At 44.9% G+C, this 21,827-nt stretch overlaps 2 protein-coding genes across 3 annotated transcripts in view; both read left to right on the top strand.

Moving 5' to 3' along the window:
* The window catches only part of LOC135897124 (calcium-activated chloride channel regulator 1-like), a 594,363-nt gene that overhangs the window by 280,063 nt on the left and 292,473 nt on the right, over nt 1–21,827 (top strand). The window lies entirely within an intron of this gene.
* LOC139061422 (uncharacterized) lies at nt 4,718–7,823 on the top strand. Its single transcript, XM_070541414.1, has 2 exons — nt 4,718–4,786; nt 7,023–7,823. The coding sequence occupies exons 1-2, from the start codon at nt 4,718–4,720 to the stop codon at nt 7,770–7,772; spliced, it is 819 nt and encodes a 272-aa protein (XP_070397515.1). The 3' UTR covers nt 7,773–7,823.

The following is a 21,827-nucleotide window of genomic DNA, read 5'->3' as shown; positions in this document are numbered from 1 at the left end:
AGAATGGAATTTGTTACCCGACTCTCTGTAACCTCGATGTCCTTAACTGCCTTTTTGGAAGGTGTTAAAAACACAATTTTTGTAATACCACGTATTGAATCGCCCAATATGTAGGCAGTTACTTTTTTATATACGTGTCCCTTATTGTGTCTATGACGACGTGGTGCCAAATTGTGAACGGTTTCTTTATTACTTTCCCGTGTATGTTGTATTTCATACGTCTTTTCCATTGTAATACAACCTTTGTGAGTCAAACCTTGTAACTCGGTCGTATTCTATGTTCATTTTTGTTGTTTTTATTCTCCACTCCTTTAATAGCCCTAAGAAGGGCTGGCAGTATGAATAAATAAATGAATGAATATCACCCGCAGGGAAATGGAACGGCGGAGAGGGTGACAGCCGATTCTAAACTATTCATGGCGGTGTATCCAAATATTATCGGTGGGTAGAAATGTTACCTAGAAGCGGCTGTGGCTCATCGGAACAGAACCCATACAAGCAGCCTCGGGTGCAGTCCGTATTTTGCCGCCTGTGGTGATCTTCCAAAGCAAAGCGGAGACAAAGAGCTTGGAATTGCAGACAGGTTGTTGCTGCGTGAGAGTTGCAAAACATCTGATGAGCGATGCAGATACAGAAAAGCCATGAAGTTTCACTTTGACAAGCGGCGCCTAGGCCATGCAACCAATGTTGGACTACAAATAATACCTTGTGCTCGTTCGAGAAGGACTACCGGCCAGTGAAGCAAACACTTTTTGACCTTTTGAAGTAACAATATTATCCGTGCAACAAAGTGTACTGGAGACTATGGGACACATGATTAATGGACAGCTAGAGTTTGCGGTCATAAGCAGCGTTCTTCGTTATCACCCCAGGAGGAGTGACGCTGAAAAGGGTGAAGCGCAACATAGCCGAAGAAGCCTGGAAGGTACTTCGGAAGACGAAGTGAGGAATTGGATGAGCTGAAATAAACAATACCCGCATTGTCTGTCTAGTAACCTGTTGTGTTACAAGTATCAGTAGCAGTAGTAGTATAGGAAGCAGTAGCACTAGCGGTAGTAGTAGCAAGCAGCAGTAGGCGCAGCAGTCGTAGCAGCAGTAGTAGTTGTAATAGCAGTAGTAACTGGTAGTAGTTGTAGTGGTAGTAGTAATCGTTTTGGTAGAAGTAGCAGTAGCTCCATCAGCAGTCGTTGTGAAAGTAGTAGTAGTCGCTTTGGTAGTAGTAGCAGTAGGAGCATCAGTAGTCATTGTGGCAGTAGTAGCGGTAGCATCATCACTAGCAGTAGTACTATTAGCAGCAGTAGCAGCATCAGTAGGAGTAGTAGCCCTAGTAGTAGCAGAAGCACTAGCAGTAGTAGCAGCAGCAGTAGTAGTGTTAGTGTTAGTAGTATTAGTAGCATCAGTAGGGGTATCAGTAGTAGTAGCAACAGCAGCAGTAGCAGTAGCAGCAGTATAAGCAGTATAGGGAACCCTAGCAGTAGCAGCAATAGTAGCAGCAACAGTAGCAATAATATTAATATAGGTAATAACAATAATAATAATAATAATAATAATAATAATAATAATAAATCAGTAAAATATTTGTTATAGTGCCCAGGAGTAGCTATGAAGCCTTCGTACTGTTGCACGCAGTATTTATGTACAGTGAAGACTTTTGGTAGACAAAACAGTGCGAGATGGAGAAACAAATAGGGAAACAGAAAACGATGAGGCAGACTTCAAGTCAATCTACAACATGATAATTTGCATTTATATAAGATACAGAAAATGAACTCTGAAATATATTACTACAAGCAGAATACTTATTACATTTTCTTGGGAGTCGAGCCACAGGACAGCCTTTATTGCAACGAGGCCCGTCAGAAAATGTGGAACGTTGCCTGGTATACTTTTGCGGCGTGCAAAATTGGACATTATTAAGAGGCTCTGGGCACTTTATGCACAAATAAAAGGTCTGATTTAAGACTTTGGGGGTGTTAGTGAAGATATATTTCAGAGGGCTTAACTATGGTTGACAGAAAGCAAAATCACCACTTGAACATGGGCATCAGTGTATTTTGGACGTGCTCAATGCAGTCAGAATTATATTGGCAGCCTGCGCGCCAAATTACAGTGGTCTACTTTAGTGGTGGATGGCACACAGTAGAATTCAACTCCAGAAAGCAAAAGGGGGTTGGAGGTGCGATGAACAATACCAAGAGCGTGAAGGGCGTCTCGTTCCGCATATTTTGCATGGGAAGAGAAATTCAGCTTAAAGTTTTCTCAGAATACGCGCGAAGATTTTTCATTTCATTTACATTGGCCAGTGAAGCATGCCGGTAGGTGTATGCAATTTTCGCACGGTGCGTTTCCCAGGTATAATTTAATACCATAGCTTTGAAAAGATTTTAGAGCAGCTTATCGTTCCTGCACCAACTTGAGAGTGAAATATTGTCTTTGGGGAAGTCAATGCAATCATGAAGACTGTTAGCAATATTAAGTAGCGTAAAGTCGTCAGCATGAAGAATGAATTATTCCTAACTTCTGAAGAAATGTCATTTATGGAAAGTAGGAAGAAAAAATGGCCATGAAAAGGTCCTTGAGCAACATCACTCGTGCACTTAAAGCAATGGGAATGCAAAAAATAATAATATTATTGATAATTGATTATGTGCCCAGGAACAACCAGAATGTCTGTGTGCAGGCGCATTAATTAGTCAACACTAAAGAAAGTAAAGAAGCAACAAAGAAGATCAACAAGGAAGAAAATATGAACGAAATATGAGAAAGGCCATGAAAAGAAAAGCAATCTAAGAGAATCATCATGAAATGCATAGTTTGTCTGCAATAAAACGCAAGGTAATTTCAAGCCAAAATGCATAAGAAAGCCGCCTCTAAAACCTATGAAACTATAAGCAATGAGGAAACGATGCTATGCTAGGGAAAATTAATTCGAGTTATGACAACTAAGGTAAAGAACATGAGATATAAATAACATTTTATTCTGTGACGCTTCAGTGTTACTAACGGCAGGCAGGCACGTAGGAATGTCTACGCTCCGTAGTAATATTGCGTAGATTGCGAAATACGATATATCTGGGGAGTTCGAGGAAGGTGAGGATATCGAGAACGTGAAAAAGTTGACAACCCATTTTGTGACTGGCGTCGACGACGATACGGCTTACACTGAAGCAATGTAGCGACTCACCATAGTGACGACGAAAGGGGTTATATTAAGGTCGTGCATACAGTTAGTCTCTCGCACTTTCCTCTGTATACGCTGCGCCACCTAGGGGCGCCACCACGAAGTCCGCATATGGCACGAAGGTGAATATATTGATACGTGTAGCTGATGCCCAATGCTATTTACAATTTATTTACAGGGGAGCTAAGGAAGGCCAAAATGGAGGCGCTATATCAAACGAGCACACACACCATATGCAAGTATAACGGCTGGAATTGGCGCGACCCCGTAATTACCGTCAGGTACAGCTGGTGAGGACAACAAGTCGACGTGTGTCACTGTGTGAGGTAGTAGGCGCATAAAATCCATGCAGTTCAAATGGCTTGGAGGCGCGGGCACAGGGTCGGCAAGAAGAGGCAAGTCAAGGTGAAGTGAGCCGGCCGAACAGTTAATGAGGGCAGAATGACTGGCAAGGAAATCCAGATCGAGAATGAGTTCGTGAGGACAATGCTCGATGACGGCGAAGACAACGACGGTGTGTCTCTCAGCAATGGTGAGTCGGGCAGAGCACATGCCAACAATAGGTACAGTCCCTCCGTCGGCGACTTGTACAACTCCGTTCTGGGCAGGCGTCAGAACTTTCTTGAGCCGACGGTCAAGAGCAGCACTCCTAATGGACACATGCGCCCCGGTGTCAATCAACGCGCACACAGGAACATTTTCGACAAGAACGTCCAAAAGATTTTTGTTCATTGGTAAGGTGAAGCGACGATTTCGTGCCAATGTCGTCATTGCAGCGTCACCCCCAGAAGCTGCACTGTCTAGTTTTCCAGTCGGGGGTACGGCGAGTAGGTCGGAGAATTACCACGGCCTGTTGGGGTCGAAGGAGATTGACGGCGGGAGGGAGAAGGCGAGCGGGAGTAGCGGGGTCATGTCAAAGGTGTCGCAGGGTCAGATGATGGGGTGGGCGTAGAAGGGAGCGAAGGAAAAGAACGCGCTAGAGGGACGAAGGTGATAATCAGGAGAATAGCGCGTCGAAAAAGTCCAGCGGCTGCGGCAGTGACGAGCGACATGTCCAATGCGTCGGCAGTTAAAACAGATTGGCTTGTCGTCCACGGTTCGTCATTCGGAGGGGCTGCGCTGTTCATAAGAGGCGAAATAAGAGCGGAGTGGGGACGTGCGTGGAGAAAGAGGTTCCGAGCATGCGGAACGAATGGAATGCAGGCCGACGTTGGACGACTCTTGACGGACGACGGCGTGGATCAAGGAGAGTGTCACCGGAGAATGATCATGTGGCGGGAATGAAGGGGCCGCCGGGTGTGCTGCTTCCACCTCACGACGAATGATGCGGGTCAAGTTGTCACATTGCCGCGGCTGGTGGAAGAGGCCGTCACAGGATGATGTAGCAGCTGTGTTGGGAAGTCGCGTGATGTGCTGGGATACCTGGCATTTTTTAGCATGATCGAGATGGCGGCACTTCTTGAGGATCGTATCGATGCTGGTGACGTTCGTAAACACCAGTAATTTGAAGGCGTCGTCAGGAATGCCTTTCAGGACATGACTAACCTTATCGTCCTCAACTATGTTCAGGTCAGCCTTGGCACACAGGGCCAAGACGTCGAGAATGTACGACACGTAGGACTCGGTCGACGTCTGTACACGTGTGGTAGGGACATTCTTGGCATTGATTTGGCGACCGAACGGATTGGCAGAAAGGGCGCGGAGCCTTTCCTTGAAGAGATCCCAGCTCGAGATCTCCTCTTCGTGAGTCTGGAACCATGCCAGTGGAGCTCCCTCGAGGTAGAAAAGAACTTGAAAGAGCGTAGGTTAGGGCGTGTTGGTATTCCGTAACTGAGGTCCGCGTCTTGCCTCTGTCTCTCGTCCCTTTTCGCGTTATAAAAACCTCAGTTAGAGAAAAGAACGTTGCAAGCATAATAGTCGGATCCCAGCTGTGACTGGTGCTGGCACGTTCGTATAGGCGGAGCCAGTCGTCAGCATCAGGCTGCCCACTCCGGTGAACACACCAGAATCCCGAAGGGGGAAACGGCGACGTAGGTTGGGGCTGCAGGCGGAGGCGCTTGCGTAGATGAAGTGCCGCCAGCAGGAGCCGTAGTGGGCCTTTTTCATGGGTGCCTAGTGCGCATGCGCACCGGAAGTACTCTGACAGCGACACTAGCGGCGAGCGCCCGAAACATTTTTGGTGGCATCCGCCAAAGAACGTACGTACGGGCTCTCCGTGTTGGCCGCGCTGCTCCTTGGCAGGCAGGATCATAGCTTTTTTTTGCGATGCCACAGCGATGTGCTGCCGTAGGCTGCAGTAATGCCAGCGGAAAGCCTCCAAACGTGCGATTTTTTAGATTTCCTGCCGCGACGCTTCAGGCAACGTGACGAAAGAAATGGGTGCAAGCAATACATCGCGTCAACGCCGACCGATCACCGTGGGAACCAACAGCGAACTCCCGGGTCTGCAGCAATCACTTCGTAACAGGTAAAGAAACAGCGACTTGATATTCCTTTTTACTTGATGAACAGCGTGTCTGTTGAGCGCATAAGTGTAACTTCGAGCTCTTTCCGAGCGGGACCGTGGCAGGTCGGCGATCGTGCATTTGTTTAGTACGCAGTTTCGGTTGTGTTAGCGCAGTGTGTCCTGTGTCGTACACGCGTGAATAACAGAAACACTCAAGCTGTTTAACCGTCACATTTTATTTCAGGAGCGCCCTCCCGCTTTATGCCCCACCCGGACTACGTACCATCGGTTTTCAAGCACACGCCAATGAGATGCCCTGGGTCAATCGCTCGCTTTGACAGAGTGAAGAAACGGCAAGGTATAGGCTGTGTGTGACGCTGTTTCAGATTCGTCAACTGTCAGCATTTACGACCTTGCAGTAATCTTTCTTCATTTTGTATTTGGCACTTGATATTATTTTTCATTATCATGAAATCGCCCGTGTAATGCTGATTACGCCGGCTGTCGTGCGATTGCCGATGCTAAGCAGCATCGTGCAGCACTTGCGAGTGAAGCTTCTTGAATAGCGAATGTTGATTGCTCTTTCTGCCGCAATATAACTCGCGCTTTCGTCTTGGGCGAATCAGTTACCCTATCGGCGGCTAGATGCTCCCTTCTCTAAACACTAACCCATTTTTCATGAGTCTTTATCTAGCAAAGGGAGATTAAGTGGTCACTTATTTATGAGTAGTAGCGTTTTTATATTTGATGTTGCGCCTATCTTATTAGTCTTAATAGCACAATGTTACACTGTCGTGAAATATATTTTTAATGTTATTTATCAGCTTCAAGACTGGCAAGTGCAAGTGGCCAAGCCAGCAGCGGTGCAACCACATCAGCTGTTGGACAGAGGACTCCACCGAGTATAGCAGCAGGCCAAAATAGGACACCACAGGATTGTCAACCAGTTGCCGGGGCATCTACTCCACCTCATGGTCAAGGAACACTAATAAGCAGAGCAGCAAGTGCAATGTCATTAGGCTCTACGACCTGTGAAGATAGTGCAGTATTGCATAGTGTACCAGCTGAACACGAAAAGAGCTGCCAGGCGGATAATTTCTCTGTAGAGCGTATTATGCTGCTTGAAAGCCAATTAAGTGCAGAAAGAAAGAAGGTGCAAAAGCTAGAAGTACAGCTAAAAGCTGCTGAGTAACAGACAATACAGTGGAAAGCACATTACTACGAGCTGAAGGCTACAACACTGTGCCTCGATAACATGCAAGGTACTGAGCATATGTTGTATTACACAGGATTGCCTTCTGTGCAAGTGTTTTACGATATACTAAATTTAGTTTTGAACAATAACCCTTGGTTTGAAATAGACATAAAGAGCAGTGACTCACTGCTGCCGAGCAGATGTATGCAGTACTGGTTCGCTTAAGGACAGGTATGGCCACACGAGAGATTGCTCGCAATTTTTTAATTTCAATGCTATCATTCAATCGCATATTTTCAGTATGGGTACTTATATTGCAGAAGGTTCTCCCAGAAATAACTAGCTTCCCCACACTTCCTGAAGTACAACAGCACATGCCACTTCATTTTATATGGTACCCAAACACACGTATAATACTTGACACAACAGAAATCCGTATACAAAAGCCCTCAAGCTTAACTGCCCAAAGACGAACTTTCTCCCAGTACAAGTTCGCAAACACAATGAAATGTGTTGGAGGTACAACACCTGACTGCTATGTTAGCTTTGTGTCGCCATTATATCGGGGAAGTACCAGTGACAGAGCTATTGTGCAACAGTCTGGAGTACTTGATCTATTCGAATCAGGAGATGGCATCATGGTTGACAAGGGATTCAAGGTAGATGACCTTCTTCCATGTGGTGTTGTCCTTCATATGCCTCCATTTCGTATTCCTGGAGAAGCGCAGATGAGTGCCAAGGATGTTGAAGCCACAAAGCATGTTGCAAGTGCACGGGTGCACATTGAAAGGGTCATAAGAAGAATCAAGGAATTCCATTTATTGGACAGACCCTTACCTATAAACATGTTAGACATAGCAGACGCAATTTTCAAAACATGTGCATTTGTCTCAAGCTTTAGGCGACCACTAATAAATAATGGGAAGGAAGTGGAGACAGACACCATGTAATAGAACACGAAAGCTTGCGGTATATTTATTGGGAGCACCTAAAAGGTGTCGTCATGCACTAAAGTTTTATGATGCAGAGGAACGCACTATGTGTGTGTCAGCCTTCTGATAGTCATCTTCAGACTGTCCTCATCACAATGGTCAACTACAGAAAACCCCACAGCATGCTTCTTGTAGGACACGTAGCCTGCACCTGTAGTGTAAAGATATCCAAGGCGTCGGATACGTTGTGTCATGAGTTCTGGAATAATAGCAGCCTTATAAAAGTACACCAGGGCCTGAAGTATGTCTTTCCAAATTTCTGCGTCAAAATATATACGTTCCACTGATATGCAGTCTTGCAGGTCAGCATGGTCTGTGAAGACTACAAAGTCGCACCATAGCTTCTTCGCGACTCCCATCTTTCCTTGTACTTGGTAGTAATAATAATGGTCTTTCTTCAGGGTGACCTCACCATTAGTTACTGCCAAGTAAAAACCTTTGTCAGCGCAGGCGTCGACAACTCTTTGGCCAGCTTTCGAAGCGGGGCGCTTCACGTCTAGAAGGCCATTCTCACTGCCATCTCTCACAAGGCGATCGGGCGATGAAGGAATGCAATTCATGAATATGCAATCTTGTTTCCAGGACATCTATATTTTTGTCATATAGCTGCATGAATTCTAGATATTTTTCAACTGCTTTTGCTTCATTTTGTATTCCGTAGAGCCTGGGGTCACCACTCTTCATTATTTCTTTGCGAGGATAAAGTATTTCTTTAACAAGCCCTTCTGGCTTCAGGCAGTGCAGTATTCTGCGGAACTTTGAAGCAGTTAGTTTTCCGGTTCTTTCTGTGAACCATAGAGGGTTCTTATCCTGGCCTACGGTCTTTGCACAGATATCCGCCCTCTCGGTAGCTGTGAGCGATACCTGCTCCTTGAAATATTCATCGATCAATGTGAGGCACTTCTGCGAATCCATGTCCTCTGTGTAGTTGATGGGGCTCACATTTCTCACTGGTGCTGGCCTCTCTGTGTAATGGTTCCACACCAGCTCAGGCGCATGTGTGGCAATCGCACTCCTAAACTTCAACAGCCCAGACTGCCCAGCTGTTCTCAAATGAGGAGGAAGTTGTCACTTAGCCTTAACGGGCACCGTCTTGTTAATCACATGTTTCTTAAAGGTGATGTCCGCCAGGGTTTGGTCAAAATGGTTTTGTCCTGAAAATAACAAAATTTGGGGACTTGTATGCAGTTCATACACATGTTCTATAAAGCTTACTGGCCAAGATCTATTTTGACATTCGATTACGCATGCGGTTATTTTGCACTAATGATGGACACTGCGAACTCCTGTGAATCCGATCAGCATGCTAGCTCACCTCTTTTCAAATACAGTGTTTCTCTATCAGCATGCTTACATTGTACATTAACGTACCATTACAAGGAAGAGTGTAGATACCAGACCAAAGCTCCTTTTGAAGTCATTTGTCACATCGTCCTGTGTTCTACCACATACGTACCTCCTTATTCTGTTCGCTGCATTTTACCTGATTAACTTGAACTGTGTTCTGAATAAAAACATTCACCTTACCTTGTGTTGGTGCCATCCATCTGCACGGGACACTCGTACATAACGGCCTCTGGATACTTCGAATGGCAAACAGCAATGCAGCTATATGCTGGCACCTTTGGCTTTGACTAGGAAAATCAGAAGAAAATAAAAAGTATTCACATTTACATGCCTGGTAAATGCTCCTGTGAGTGGGCAAAATAAACGGAAAGAGAAAGCTAATGTTCGTTACAGAATATATATTTAAGAGAGCACGTTGTTGGGCGAGTCGGTCGTACATACTTAATACTTTAAATATATATTTAAGAAACGCGGACTCGCTGCACTACATTGAAGTGCGAGCGTACATTGATTTTCATTCTTTTTCTTTTCTAGCTGCACGGGCAAGGTTCTCGAAGGCGCTGTTATCCGTGCATGATATAGGTAGCTTAAACGGTTTATGCACGGTCGGGATGTTTTTTCTTGGGTAAATACGGTAGAACATAAAATAATCGTCAGAACTATTCACCGCGAACTACTCTTCGCAAGGTTATGTAGGCCCGAACCAGTGACATGTGAATGCTTTTACGGCACGCATCGCCCACAGCCTGTGGCTCGACTCACTTTGTAAACGAAAAATGAATGTTTCCCGACAGCGAGCCGTAGCGGTGTTTGCACGTAGAGACGGTGAAAACGCCGAAACCTCCCGAACACACCCTTAGGACACCGTTTTCCACATCGTCGTTCAGTGTTATATCATAAGGGCGGACAGCACATTCGTGCACAGCATTTCACGTCTCTAAAAAATGTACTTACCGAGCAACGCAATCGCAGTATGCTTAGACGACGGCCCCTCTCCGCCTTTACCAAGCGCTACGACTTGCTTGTAGTGGCCAGCTTTCATCGAGCACAAACATGTGCTGCGCAACACAAATTCGGTCCCTGTTGGTTGTCCGCACATCAGATACTCGATCCGGAGAATGTACCTTTCCTCTTTGAACATCCAGCCTTTATGCAGCTGCCGGTGCGACCCACCGAAATGGCTGTCAATCATGTTGTCAGTCACTGGCGGCAACAACTCCAAATCGCAGCTCCACTGACCGCCGGAGCCGTGAGGTTTCTTGAAGTCTTCAATAGAAAACATGTCGAAGAAAGCTTCGCAAGAGTCGACAGGTGGTTGCGAAAATCAGCGGTGACGACGCAAGCGTGCTGTGTATATGTAAAACTTTAAACAGCAGCAGTCACAGCACAACGCAAAGCAACAAAGACTGTCATGCCGCCGCGTCAACCGAGAGCCACCGTATTTGCTTTCGGCTCTCGCCGCTAGAGGCGCTCTCCCATCGTGAGAAAGGTCAGTTGCACTGTCACCGTTGCGATTGCTGTGAAGTTCCATGACGGGGAAGGGGAAAGTCCGCCTCCACCAAAAAAATGTTACGTGTAGCTGATGCGCAATGCTATTTACAATTTATACAAATATATTTACACTATATTTACAATACATTGAAAACATTGCCTAATATGTAAAGTGTATTTCAGAGCGTGTAGATTTTCTATAAGTAGGCTATTAGCAATACGATCATCATGTTTTTCGAGATAAGTTTCTTGGACAGGCAGACATATCTTGACATTAATAACGTGAATATCTTCAGAATAATTAGAGAACTTCTAAAACATTTTTTTGCAAAGGCCTTGAGGGGAGGTACCTATATGACAAATTTGAAGACATTTATGCATAACTGCACCAATGTTTGTTTAAAATTCTTGAAAACCGGGTTTAATGCGTTATATTACAATTGAACGAGTTTCGAATCATGGAGTGCGAGCAGTATTCCCGAAACGCCAGTATAGAAATAAAAGAAATGCCATTGAACGCTAATAAAAAGCTGACTGAAATCATGATGAAGCTTGGTGACTGTATTGGGGAAGCCAGATCACCGTCTGTATTGACATGTCCCACCGGGTTTCAGCACCAGGAAACCAAACTGGAAAGAACATTATTTTCCAGTATGCACTCCGAAGGAAACGAAACGCAGTGCTGCAGTAAGGAAGATGAAAGCGACTAACCGCTAGTGAACTTGGGTATTCTGAATCTGTGCCCATTTACGTCAGTGAGCACCTGCGTCCTGAAAGGAACCGCCTCCTTGCGCAGGCCATTGCCCCAAAACGTGAAATGAACTGGAAGTTTCTTTGCGTGCGTGATGGGCGCATTTATGCCCGCAAATCTGAAAACAGTGCCAGACTAATGAACACTAGCTCGAACCATTTGAATAAATTGAGCTAAAAACATGGATGCCCCCATGAGCTGCCGCGAACTTCCTTCTATCGCAGATCTAGATAGTGTTTACTGTGAATATAGCGTTTCTCTTTTTCATATGAACTGTCGTTCTGTGTGCAACAAGGCTAATGAAATACATGGCCTGTTTACTTCCCTTAATTTTTAGTTCCATGCAGTAATGCTTACTGAAACCTGGTACCACGATGATTCAACATATTTTGTACTGAACAATTATACTCACTTTGATCATAACTGGCAAACTTGAAGAGGTGGAGGTGTATCCCTGCAAATTGCGAATGTGCTTCCTGCAACAATAGCGAGAAATTCGCGTTCTGCCCTCCGGATTGTGAAGTGTTCACCGTTCAGAGCGACAAAAATATCTTTTGTGTTGTCTACCGCCCTCCAGACAGAAAAAGAAGACTTTTTCGCATCGTTAGAAGATTTTTTTGGATTATGTGTCTATAAATTAGCATGTGCTATACTTTTCCGATTATATGAATAGTTTTTGCGTACCGCGTCACCAGAGCAGACAGAATGGCTTCTTTATTTAATTCTTACGTTATTGGTAATGTAATTACTGTACCAACGCACGTAACTTGTTCCACTTGACCTACTGTAGATTCATTTATCTCTAACAACGACAAAAGCACTTTAACTTCTGGAACTTTAATCACTGACATCACTGATCATTTTCCAGTATTTGCGTTTATTGCTAGTACCAACCATAAACATCATCTACATCACCGGCGCCGTATTATCGATGCATCGATTCCAGATCCCTCGACACCTTTCGTAATGAAACATCTACAGCCTACTCCTCCCATATATTGTCACTATCTGACGCAGATATTGCATACGATGCATTAATGACTGAGTTAAAAATATATCAAAACTGCTTTCCTTTAAAATACTGTCGCAAGCGAAAATAGAGGAAACCATGGATTACGAAAGCATCATTGAAAAAAATGGAAAAACGAACGAAAGTATATGCGGAATTCATGAAATACAAGGACCCCGCCAAATTGTCTCAGTGTAAAAAAATATCAAAACAACATGAACAAAGAACTATGTCAAGCCAAGTACGAATACTTCAGCTATTCATATTCAGATAGTTCTAGTACAAACCCTCAGCATCGATAGCATCAACCAGGTAAACTACTTGGACGTAACCGCAACAGTGGTCCAAACTCCATTATGAGCGATGGTGCTGTGCTGACAGGGCATGGTCTCTCGAATGCTTTTAACGATTTCTTTGTAAAAATCACAAATACAGTATGCTCTCCTATTCATTCGACAAACACGTCAATTAACCAAGCGCTAGGAGTCTTGATGTCGATGATCATGTCCCCTACAACCGAAAATGAAATAATTTCCGTATTAAGAAATCTTAAAACAGTAGGGCTTTAAAAACCGTAGGTCCTCGGAATTTATATTGACTTTTCCAAAGCCTTTGATTTAATAAATTCTGACTTGTTGGTAAATGAACGGTTTTGAAATAAAACCTTTAAAATATGTAATTAATTTGTTAGTCCCAATCTTAACATATAGATTCAACCTAAAAGATTTGTGCCCAAACAAACAGGGACAAAGGAGAGCAGCAACACAAGGACGAGCGCACAAGCGCGAGCGCACAAGCACGAGCGACGAGCGCACAAGGGCTCGTCCTTGTAAGCGCTCGTCCTTGTGTTGCTGCTCTTCTTCGTCCCTGTTTGCGCACAAAAACTGTTGAGATGCATCTGTTCCAACGAGGCGGACTCGCATCTATGTATTCAACCATTGTTTCAGTAGTGGAGTATTTCCTAAGCAGATGCAAATTGCAAAAGTTATTCTAATACACAAAGCCACATTGCCAAATTTTGAATTGCCAAATTCTAGGCCAATTTCTATGCTAGCAGTAATTTCTAAAAGTATAGAGAAAATTATTCCCATGAGAATAACTAATTCCTTAGATCAGCATTCCGTTTCGTCGAATGATCAGTTCGGGTTCAGACCAAAAAGATTAAGTGAGTTGGCACTGCTCAAGCAAAAGGAACTCATTAAGAATGCATTTGAAGACTAGCTCTTTGTCCTCGGCATTTATATTGTCTTTTTCAAAGCCTCTGTGTTAATGAATTCTAACTTGTTAGCAAAAAAACTAAACCACTATGGTATAAGGGGGATTCCTAATTCATGGATATAGTCATACCTTCAACATGGTAAATAAATTGTAGCACACAATGATGCTCTGTCTGATGACCAATACAAATCATCGGGCGTGCCGCTAGGTAGCATCGTGTGATTCGTTCTCGGAATCACTTAATTGGCATACCTTCAACATGGTAAATAAATTGTAGCACACAATGATGCTCTGTCTGATGACCAATACAAATCATCGGGCCTGCCGGTATTTCGAGCAAAAAACTAATTTGTAAAAGAAGTGATGCTTAGATTTGGGGACAACTATATTGAAATCGTGCGTAGTATCAAATGTCTTGGAGTAACCTTCTCGGAATCACTTAATTGGCATACCTTCAACATGGTAAATAAATTGTAGCACACAATGATGCTCTGTCTTATGACCAATACAAATCATCGGGCGTGCCGCTAGGTAGCATCGTATGCCCTTTATGGTTTTTAGTTTACTTAAATAATATATTTTACGCTAAGCTACCGGTGAACCTTACTGGCTATGCTAATAACCTTGCGGATAGAATATATAATGAATTATCTTCTCCAGGTAATGAGTTTTTGCAATGCATGTGTCAGTTGTCGCAGGAACATTACATAAAGGTGGACGCAAGCAGAGATAAAGCCATGGTATTTCGAGCAAAAAACTAATTTGTAAAAGATATGATGCTTAGATTTGGGGACAACTATATTGAAATCGTGCGTATTATCAGATGTCTTGGAGTAACCTTCTCGGAATCACTTAATTGGCATACCTTCAACATGGTAAATAAATTGTAGCACACAATGATACTCTGTCTGATGACCAATACAAATCATCGGGCGTGCCGCTAGGTAGCATCGTATGCCCTTTATGGTTTTTAGTTTACTTAAATAATATATTTTACGCTAAGCTACCGGTGAACCTTACTGGCTATGCTGATAACCTTACGGATAGAATATATAATGAATTATCCTCTCCAGGTAATGAGTTTTTGCAATGCATGTGTCAGTTGTCGCAGGAACATTACATAAAGGTAAACACAAGCAGAGATAAAGCCATGGTATTTCGAGCAAAAAACTAATTTGTAAGAGATATGATGCTTAGATTTGGGGACACCTATATTGAAATCGTGCGTAGTATTAAATGTCTTGGAGTAACCTTCTCGGAATCACTTAATTGGCATACCCAAATTAATAACATTCGATCAAATACTAGCAACGTAAATGGGGTGCCATGTCGGTAAAGTTGTGTGCTATGAACAAGAATGAAACTAATAATATACAATGGATTCTTAGTTTCAATACTTAACTTTTGCCACACTGTCAAGGGCACAAGTACGAAGCGTAGTTTACCCAAGGTTATTGTTACTCAGAAACGTGTGATAAGGTCAGTTGCTAGCATACCATGGTATGCCCACACATAAAACTATTACTCCATCATTCAAGTGCCTAACCTTTATGCTTTCATGTTCATTCTTATGTACAAGAATTCCATTAGAACAAACAACGCAGATCTGTTGACACTATTCGACATGCAAAGCCATGTGCCCATGTACAATGTACGCCGTTGCACCACTTGGTTTACACCGTTTTATCGGACTGTGCACCAAGCGCCTATAAACTTCTCTGTTACTTTAACACACATGAACGGAATAACATCTCACTCGAAGAAATATCACAAAATAAGTTCATTAGTGTTTTGTCGCTCCTACACTAATGGATGGTGTTTCATTCTGTTTTTTTTTTTGTACGTTGCGTTATTGCTTGGTACATCACACAACATTAACAAATGCACTAAGGCTGTTCTGGATTTTGAACGCATATTTTCTTACTTATCCCTACTGTAAGTATTTTTCCCCTTGTATGTTCGCAGATTCAGAATATATTCCAATGTTTCCAGTATATCCCTGCGTTTGTCATGTCTAAGCTGTATACTCGTTATACTACCATGTGGGGTGTATTGGGGTTTTCTCAAGCTGCGGCATGCGACGTTTACCTTTACGTCCGCTCTCATTTTGTATTCTGCGGAAAGAGATAAATATTAATAATAATAATTGTTATTATTATCAACTTAAGCGCTTAATTCAAGGAACAGGCAACAAAAAGTGGTGGCCGCAGTTATGTCAAACACAAAGGCCCTGTCACGATGCGTGTGATTAAGGTTAAATTATAGGATGTTGTTCCAAGTACCAGTGGCATAGCTAGAAATTTTGTTCGAGGGTGGGGGCTAATGAAACCTCGGTCTCCTTCTCATAGAATGTGTCGAAGGATCAAATATACATGAATAACTGCACTGCCATTGCCAAAGATGCTGCAAACGAATTGTTGAGCTGTACGCACTGTCAAGAAAAGTTAAATTTTTATTTTCTTGTAAAAGAATATACTCGTATATTCCAGAAATTGTGCTCAAGATAACTGATATCAACGATTCCATGCTTTCTGTCTGTTAATTTATTACGTAAAAAAATGTCACACGAACTTTACAGCAATATCAGGTTGGAACCTGCATAGCAGTGCATTCAGCTTATATGAAATATGTACCCGCGTGGTTGCTCTTAGATATGGAGCTGTTTCCTGCGATTACTTCGAGTTCCCCAAACCACTTCGAGTGGCAGCACAGCTAATTGAGGAATGCCGAAGCAGGAAAGCACATTCCAGAGGAGCGGCCGAGCAAACAAGTTTAAGGCAACAAGTTCCCGTGCCAACAAGTTCGTGCGCCGCCGGGATTAGCAGGTGGACCTCGGACAATGGAGCATGAGCAGCCCTCCCCTTCTCCTCGTTAGAAGTGCATTGCCAGTATGCGAGGCAAGACCACAGAGAGCCGCCAGGTGTGACACCGCGACACGGGCGCCTTCCATTGGCTGAAAGTGGCGTCATCGGAGCGGACTCTCCCATTGGTCAAACATGACGTGACTTACAGTGCTCGAAGGGTTTATAAGAAGCCTTCCAGAGAGACCTGAGCATTCTGGGACATTCCCTGATTCCCTGATTCACCTCTCTCGAACTTCTTGCCGCAGGCCGCAGCGTCCGAGTTGCTGCCGGCCCGTAATGACTGTACGACGGCTACCTGACGCTCACCTCCCTGTATAGAATGTAGAATAAATCCTCCCAAGTTGGGCTTTTCATCCCGAACTCCGGCCTTCAACCCCTACATCTGGTTGGCAGCGGTAGGATCGCCTCCGAATGCATCAGCTGGTGGCAGCGCTACGAAACAACCTTTGTCGAGAGAGATCGTAAGGAACCGGGAAGAGCGAAGAAGAGAGAGCCTTCGTCGAAAGAGGTCCGAAGAAACTGGGAGTATCGAAGAAGGAGCGAGCCTTCGACCCAGGGAGTCCGGAGGAACCGGGAACAGCGGACAAATGAACCAGATGGCAAGGTGCTGCAACCGTAAGTAAGCGCGCGGTTTTTTTCCTTATGATTCGCCAGACTCAAAGGTTGTGTGTTCAATTTTGATAGTTCTGGGAATCTGGAATTTGTTGCATTGTGTGTTTGCACAAATTAAGGAAAACTGTTTTAACCACCTTTCGGGGCAGCTGCCATGGATCTTAGAAGGTTGACGAGGTTAGACTTGTTGTTGGTGTGCGACGATTTGGGAGTTGAGGCGGACGAACGGATGAAAACGCCAGCTATCATAAAGGCGATTAATGATAGTGGGAATGATGACAAAAGCATTGCGCTTGCTTGGGAGGTGATACAGGAGCCACGGGAGCGTGTGCGTCGTGTACGTTTGCGAGAGCGTCGTGAGCTTAGGAGTGAGCGTCAGCGTGAAGAACGCGAGAATGAACGGAAGCAGGAGCTTCAAGAACTTACTCTTAGGTGTGAGCGTCACGGACGTGAGAATGAACGCGAACGTGAGTGAGAGGAAAAGTATGAGAGAGAGAAGGCAGCACTGATCAAAGAGATACAGTATTGTGATCAGTTATTGGCACAGAGACAACGGCTGTCTGAGAATTCTGTAGGTAGTACAGAGCGAAAGAATGAGGAAGTGTCTAGCGGAGTTTCGCCAGAAGCCGACGAGAAGAGTAGCGCCGGTGAGATTGGCTGCCGATTCATAAGCGAAGGGAAAAGGCTAGCTGCTTAGTGGCAATAGAGGCCGTTAAAGGCCAGAGTGAGAGCCACGAGGTGCTGTGCCAAAAGATGACTGCGGAGACAGCTAGGCCAGCTGCGAACAAATTGGCACAGTTACCGCGTGTGTGCGTCGCTAGTAAGGTTAGCGAGGTTGCTAGCGAGGAAAAGGGTACTGTTGACGCGACAGACGCGAGCACCCATGTAGAGCCAGATCTGCGTGCAGAAGTGAAGTGCGAGCTGGACGATGCAGTTGAGAGTAGTTCTCGGGATGGCGAGCTCCGTAGTCCACGAGAGAACAACTGCATTGTTCAGAGATCGGTGCGGCTCTCCGCCAGTCTAGATGGCCTAGATAGGGATGATTCAGTTAATCATTCGGACTGTGCGCGTGAGACAGCGATCGATACCGACGGGCTGTGTGCCGATGCACAGCGTGAGCTGGGCAATGTAGTAGAGGGCAGTTCGCAAGAGTGCGAGTTGTCTAACTCGAGTAAAGCCTGCTGCATTGTTCCAGAGTCGGTTGGGCTGTCCGCCAGTCGAGGCAAAGTGAGTGTTGATTTAAGTGAGAATCACTCAGACTGTGCGGGTAAGAGACCGATCCGGGCCGACGAAATGTGTACCGGCCAGCACGAGGCACGAGAAGGCGACATGAAGGCAAGTGCAAAGAGAAAGCGCCGTAAAAAGAAGCGCGGTAAAGACCGAAAGTCGGTAATTAATGTAGCGCCGCCAAAAATGGCGAGAAACCCAAAAGGGCACGGCGCGAGGAAGAAGGTGCGGTCGTCTAGGACGATGTTGACGCATCCAAAATGTTCAAACCACCGGTCCAAGGGGGACAGCGAAGCATGTTCTGCACGGACGCGGACAAAGGGCACGAGGCTGTTAAACTCCTTGTGGTTCCGTAGTTCTTTTCATAGCTCAGCGTGCAGTTCGAAGAAACGCAAGGTGGCAGAACGAGACCAGGTGGGGAGTAGCGACGCGGTCAATCGAGTTTGTGTTGAAAGCGGGGCGCCAAGACGCAAATTGGCCGGAGACCGTAACGTCTTGGGGGAGCTGATAGTTAGTCAGCCCTTTTGTTGTCTCTCGGAAGCCAGAGTAGCTTTCAAGCCGCCACCACCGCGAGGACGGCTCAGAGTATGAGTCCGACATAAGCGTTTGGAAAGGGAGGCGAAGAGCCCTTCCGTAGAAATGGAGTGTCTTGTTTTTTTATTTTGAGCATCGGAAAGTTTTTCGCTATTTGAGACTGAGATTTCTTGCAATATGTAAACGTATGAGCTTTGTTTGTGTTTTCGTTTGAGAAGCTCCGAGATTTGAAAGATGCGTTTTAAGTAAACATGTAGTCTCGCGAGATGCTCATTAATAAGTAGATAGGTTTTTTTTTTGTGTGTGTGTGTGTGTGAGTAACCTGAAGGTCAAGGTTATCGTTGAGATGCCTATCGTAACGCGCGTGTGTGTTATTTAACCTTGTTTCTTTTTAAGCGTTTTTGAATTTTGTAAGGTTAAGCGCGTAGATTTTCAGTGAGTGCATGATTTGCACTGAGGAGCGTTCTTAGTTCCATTAGCGCGTGTCCTGTGTGGACGGAAGGAAGCAGATTTATGACTGGGTTGCTCGTGTGTGTTGAGGGCAGCCGTATTCTGACTTCTTTAGTGAACGTGCGTGGAAAGAGTTAGTAGAAGACGCATCATTTTAAGAGTTCTGCGGAGTGTGTAAGTCCCTCGAGTTTAATTGTTCGTTTATGTCACGTGTCCTGTAGGACTTTCAGGGAAGAAACCTGAGTAAGCGTAAGTGAAAAGTTTGCCTACAGCGCAAGTACGCGTTTTGTTTAGTGACCACAAGGCTAGTGCGCTTGTGATTACGTACTTGTGAGGTTGACCAGATTGTTCAGTGGCACCATTACGTGCGATAAGTACGCCACTGCGATAGATTGGAAACATGCTGTTCATGTAGTTAGGCCACTTATGTTCGGCTGTTTTCATTTGTTGTTTGCATCGTCAACGACCCTTTTGTTTTGCAACAACAATAGTAGTCTGGTCTTGTCGGCAATCGAGGAGAAATGGATAGCTGTTTGGAAGGGTGGTTGGAACTGCTTTGTCAAAATTGGGGAACTAAAAGATCAGGGTTGATTTTGACTCAGTAATAGCCTGGCGAGTCAGGGGTGAAGAGCCTGCGCTTACGCGTGGTGCAGCGCTGTGTTGTTTGATTTGTTTGACGTATGTTCTCCAGGGCCCAGGATCCCGAGGGTTGTCAAACGAGGCTCGACCCCAGTACCCTGCAGCTTCTTTCAGCGTTCCTCATGGCCAGCGAATTGAGTTCACCGGCCATTCAGAACAACCGGGGCGAGGACGAGCTGTTAGATATGGAGCTGTTTCCTGCGATTACTTCGAGTTCCCCAAACCACTTCGAGTCGCAGCACAGCTAATTGAGGAATGCCGAAGCAGGAAAGCACATTCCAGAGGAGCGGCCGAGCAAACAAGTTTAAGGCAACAAGTTCCCGTGCCAACAAGTTCGTGCGCCGCCGGGATTAGCAGGTGGACCTCGGACAATGGAGCATGAGCAGCCCTCCTCTTCTCCTCGTTAGAAGTGCATTGCCAGTCTGCGAGGCAAGACCACAGAGAGCCGCCAGGTGTGACACCGCGACACGGGCGCCTTCCATTGGCTGAAAGTGGCGTCATCGGAGCGGACTCTCCCATTGGTCAAACATGACGTGACTTACAGTGCTTGAAGGGTTTATAAGAAGCCTTCCAGAGAGACCTGAGCATTCTGGGACATTCCCTGATTCACCTCTCTCGAACTTCTTGCCGCGGGCCGCAGCGTCCGAGTTGCTGCCGGCCCGTAATGACTGTACGACGGCTACCTGACGCTCACTTCCCTGTATAGAATGTAGAATAAATCCTCCCAAGTTGGGTTTTTCATCCCGGAGCCCGTCCTCCAACCCCTACATTGCTTAGTGGTTATGGTGTTGCACTGCTAAGCACGAGGTGGCGGGATCGAATCCCGACTACTGCGGCAACATTTCAATAGGGATGAAATGTGAACACACTTCTGTACTTAGATTTAGGTGCACGTTAAAAAACCCCAGGTACTCCAAATTTCCGAAGATACCTAATACGGCGTGCTTCATAATCTGAAAGTGGTTTTGGCACGTTAAAGAAAATAAAGAAAAATGTAAAGGCCATAAACAAGTGTAGGACGCGTATTTTAATGAAACGTTGTCGTTATAAAATCTTGCCTACATTTTTTCACATAAACCGCGAGGGAAAAATCTGAATGAGGCTGTTCTTTGTTTCAATGTATCGCGTAGAAGCGGCTGTCACCGGTCGTGTATTGTGAGTAATTGCACCGCAATTTAGTCGCGAAAGAGAGGCCATATAGAAAGCAGTAGTTCTGCAAAATATACGAGGGCAAGTCGAATGAAAATGAGTCAATACGAATATACGACAAACGGCGTGCTTTATTTTATTGTCCTTATTTTATCGTCGTTATTGTTGCGAGAACTCAAAGTGTACTTTCAGATGTGCTGCAAGGGTCCACTGCTAATGCCTACGAATAAATGCGAAAAAAACAAAAGCCGTCGTTTTCAGATCTCGAGGCACTGAAGTCTACGTGAAGCAATCATTAACGCTTGAGGGAATACCCGTCGAAATAGTGGAGAAACATAATCTTCCAGGCGTGACTTTTCTGCTCATATGACATGGGCGTGTCCTATTGAACCACTGACTAAATCGTTATCGTGTGCTGCTGGTGTTCTGTCACGATTTAGGCACTTTCTTCCAGAAAGTGCGAAACTCAGATTTATCATGCTCTGTTTTTTTTTTCATATAAATTACTGCCTGTTAGTCTGGGGCACCACAACCCTTAGTAAAATAAATACAATTCACCTATTGCAGAAAAGAGCACTTCGGTATATTGCAAACGTCCCGCGCATTAGTTCTACAGTTACATTGTTTACCGGCTATAAAATATTCAGTGCGAAACGCATGTTCGATTTTCGTTTAATGTATGCTTATTTCTTTCGAAACGAAGAATTCAAAGTGTTTATTAA

The sequence above is a fragment of the Dermacentor albipictus genome, chromosome 6, assembly GCF_038994185.2.
Source record: "Dermacentor albipictus isolate Rhodes 1998 colony chromosome 6, USDA_Dalb.pri_finalv2, whole genome shotgun sequence".
NCBI classification, from domain to species: domain Eukaryota; kingdom Metazoa; phylum Arthropoda; class Arachnida; order Ixodida; family Ixodidae; genus Dermacentor; species Dermacentor albipictus.
This window is presented reverse-complemented; position numbering and strand designations above follow the sequence as displayed.